This window comes from Octopus bimaculoides, chromosome 3 (assembly GCF_001194135.2).
Source record: "Octopus bimaculoides isolate UCB-OBI-ISO-001 chromosome 3, ASM119413v2, whole genome shotgun sequence".
NCBI lineage: Eukaryota > Metazoa > Mollusca > Cephalopoda > Octopoda > Octopodidae > Octopus > Octopus bimaculoides.
Genome location: NC_068983.1, coordinates 144,858,586 through 144,861,943, shown reverse-complemented (window position 1 = coordinate 144,861,943; position 3,358 = coordinate 144,858,586). Strand labels below are relative to the sequence as shown.

General features: G+C 35.3%; 1 protein-coding gene across 1 annotated transcript in view; it reads right to left on the bottom strand.

Annotated features, from left to right (window-relative positions):
- The window catches only part of LOC106868530 (G-protein coupled receptor GRL101), a 148,090-nt gene that overhangs the window by 91,820 nt on the left and 52,912 nt on the right, over positions 1-3,358 (bottom strand). Inside the window, exon 7 of the mRNA XM_052966806.1 lies at positions 2,083-2,154. Within this exon, the coding sequence (XP_052822766.1) occupies positions 2,083-2,154 (72 nt within the window). The remainder of the gene's footprint in view (positions 1-2,082; positions 2,155-3,358) is intronic.

The following is a 3,358-nucleotide window of genomic DNA, read 5'->3' as shown; positions in this document are numbered from 1 at the left end:
ATATGATAAAACTACAATTAAATAGATAAGGATACAAATTAAAAGTTAAAAGTTATAAATGAAAGATTAAAAAGAATTAAAGCTAGCCTATGCCTTCAGGAAAGTGCAGACCAATCTTCATATCTTCTGGAAAAAGATGAACTGTGAACTTTATTTTCCTGTCAGTATTCTATCTACTTTTACTCATTATTTTTCTATTTTATTCCTTATAAACTGCGAATTCCCCTGTCTGAAACTTTCATACATATTCACCTCGTCTCTGATGATGGAATACCCAGTATACCGACATGCTAGCCTATCACTTGGGTTATTCCAGTAACAGTTGTACGACTTCAAATTTACCTCACTCTAAATTATTATAAATGACTTGAGATACTCGTTCATTCTTGGTTTTTGCTGTCCTTTTCCTCTAATATACACCTGCTAACACGGAAGCCTAATACGGATACCTAGCTCCAGCCTCAGCTGGGATCTTGGAACCTAATGGATGACGAATTACTCGACAAACCTATTCGCCTTGTATATATATTCGATGAATGAAGTGGAATTTGGATTTGGCATTAGTCTTTACTCAGTACGACGACCGTTTCGACCCTTCCTGCGACTGTCCTTCATGAGTGAGATGGGTGGGGTGTTGTGCATACAATTGTGTTGCATCGATCAGTGCAGTCTGGGTCACATCAGGTGCATGCATACATAAAGTGGTGTCCCACTAAATATATTGAGTTCTCGCAGCCATGTTGATTTTTGTCCGTTGTATCCGGGGCTAGCTACACCTGTCCTTATCTCAAATAGTCATTACAAAATAGTCGTCATCTAATCTCTCTCTAACATGCCTTACTCTCTCTCTATGACTTTCTTATATATACTTTTTCTTATATATATTTTTTATACTTTATACTTTTATGTTTATGATTATTTTGTAATGACTATTTGATAAAGGACAGCTGTAGCTAGCCCTGGTTACAACGAGCAGGAGTCAACATGACTGCGAAAACTCAACATATTTAGCGGAACACCACTTTATGTATGCCCGTAACCGATGAGACCCAGACCCAGACTGCACTGATCGATTCAACGCAACTGGATGCACAACATCCCACCCATGAAGAACAATTGAAGGAGGGGTCGAAACGATCGTCGTACTGAATAAAAACTGATGCTACATCCATCATCTGCTTCATTCATCGATTCATATTATCTCAACAAACACTGCGGAATTCCTGAATCAGATCCAACGGAAATATACCCTAACCGTAAATGACACCAGATAGCCCAAACTGTGAATGTGCTTTACTCAACACACTAATCGACATATAACATATACCCATTAGTCCCTAAAATTAAACACACACAGACACACATAAACACACGCACACACATATACCATGAACACAAAGACGCGCGCACACACAGATAACTTTCATGAAACATTAACAGGCTATGGTAAATATTTTTCATGAAAAATATTTTGCTACTTTATTTTCGATTTTATAGATTCCTAAAAGTTATTTCGATCTGAAAAATGATATAAAAATGTATATACATATGTATTTCTTACTCTCCCCCCTCTCTCTTTTTATATATACACATTTTCTGAAGTTTGTTCCAAACATACATGCTATAAGATTAAGTATTACCACAACAATCTGCAAAACCAGTTGCATTGAGACAATAATTTAAACCGCTAGTACTACTAATATAGTTTGCATTATAAATAAAAAGACAATTGATAGAAAACCTATTTTTCATGTGTAGGTACTGATATAATGTGGATGACAAAACACGGAGAGAACATTATGATAGGTATCGATATTGAGGAGTAAATAACACGGTAAATATTTTCATATATATATAGCAGAACAACGTCTAAGAACTATAATAAACATATTTCATTATATTACCCAACTCTCTTTATCAAGTGAAACTATTGTATGTGTGTCTTGTATGCATCAAGATGTGAATATAATATTTTAGTTATAATACTGCATGCTATTCTAAAGAAAGATAAAAAAGAAAATAGATCAATATAAAGGAAAAGTAAAATATGGTTAGAATAAAAATCATTTTATTCATACTTACAAAGAACGCAATCCGGATAAACCAACAAAAGTGTCATTTTCGATTTCTGTCAATTGGTTGTCAGCCAAATTCCTGGGGAAAAAAGTATTTAAAAGTTTACTGTTGATGCTATGTATATTTTCGAATTATAGCTATTTTTTTCGGATGTATTCTTTTTATTTCATTCTTCCGGTACTGATAATATAAAATATTGGATTTGAACTAATCAAATGTTTCCGTCTATTCCGCAAAGATTTGGAGCTGTGCTTTACTCAAGAACGATTATTTAAGCCAGAAATGATTTTTTCGATGTCTTTCTAAGTAATGAAGAGTATGAAGGTAAGGAATTATTTCAATGGCCAAAGAAAAGAGTTCGAAAGTGGATGAGTGGCTTGTTCTTAACTGCGCAGGATCAAGCAATCAAGACACCTGGAGGTTTTCTCCACGTACACTTTTTTTTTACCCTTTACAAAAATATTTCCCCACCGTCTTCCCTCCAAATTATCTTTTTTTTCAAATACCACTCCCCTTAGTAATTTCTGTGATTAGGCCAAAACAGCCCTATTGAACACTACCGCTCAAACGACCTAGCTGAAATTCCTCATTCCTCTCACTCCCTTATGCATTATCTTCTTTTTCATTTTTTAAATCTTTATTTCTCTCTACATTTCTCTCTACATTTTCCCCTCCTACTGTGCTCTCTACACATTCTGATTGAATCTCTATGTGTTAACATGTCCTTCCGGACGATAATGTAAATTATCATTTTATCAAGATATCCTTGGCCTGAAGAGTAGCCTGCGGTATACACATCGCTTGATATTTACCATTGCTGAGGCTCCACGCGGTATGAAACATGAAACCCGGATCTTATCTACTCCATTCCTTAACTATTGCAGTCTTATTCGCACATCCGGCAACTCTGGTCGCCTACCGTGAAATATAAAATAGAACATTTTCAGTTAATCGAACTTCGATAAGAAAAAAAGTTCACAACATTCCGTCTCAATAAACCACTATTGTCTCTGAAAGTTGTTTTATAAATTTCCTACGGATGGCGTGAAGCTAACTTTTTTCCTACAGGTCGAGATCCATCATCATCATCATCATCATCATCATCATCATCATCATCAGCGTTTAACGTCCGGATGTTATATATGTGTATATATATATATATATATATATATATATATATATATAAAGTGTAGTATATTGCCACTTAAGTGTGGCTGACCCCTAGGGGTGGATGTTACTGTTGCTTTTAGCCCCAGGAGGACATCTCCTCCAGCTGGCTTAT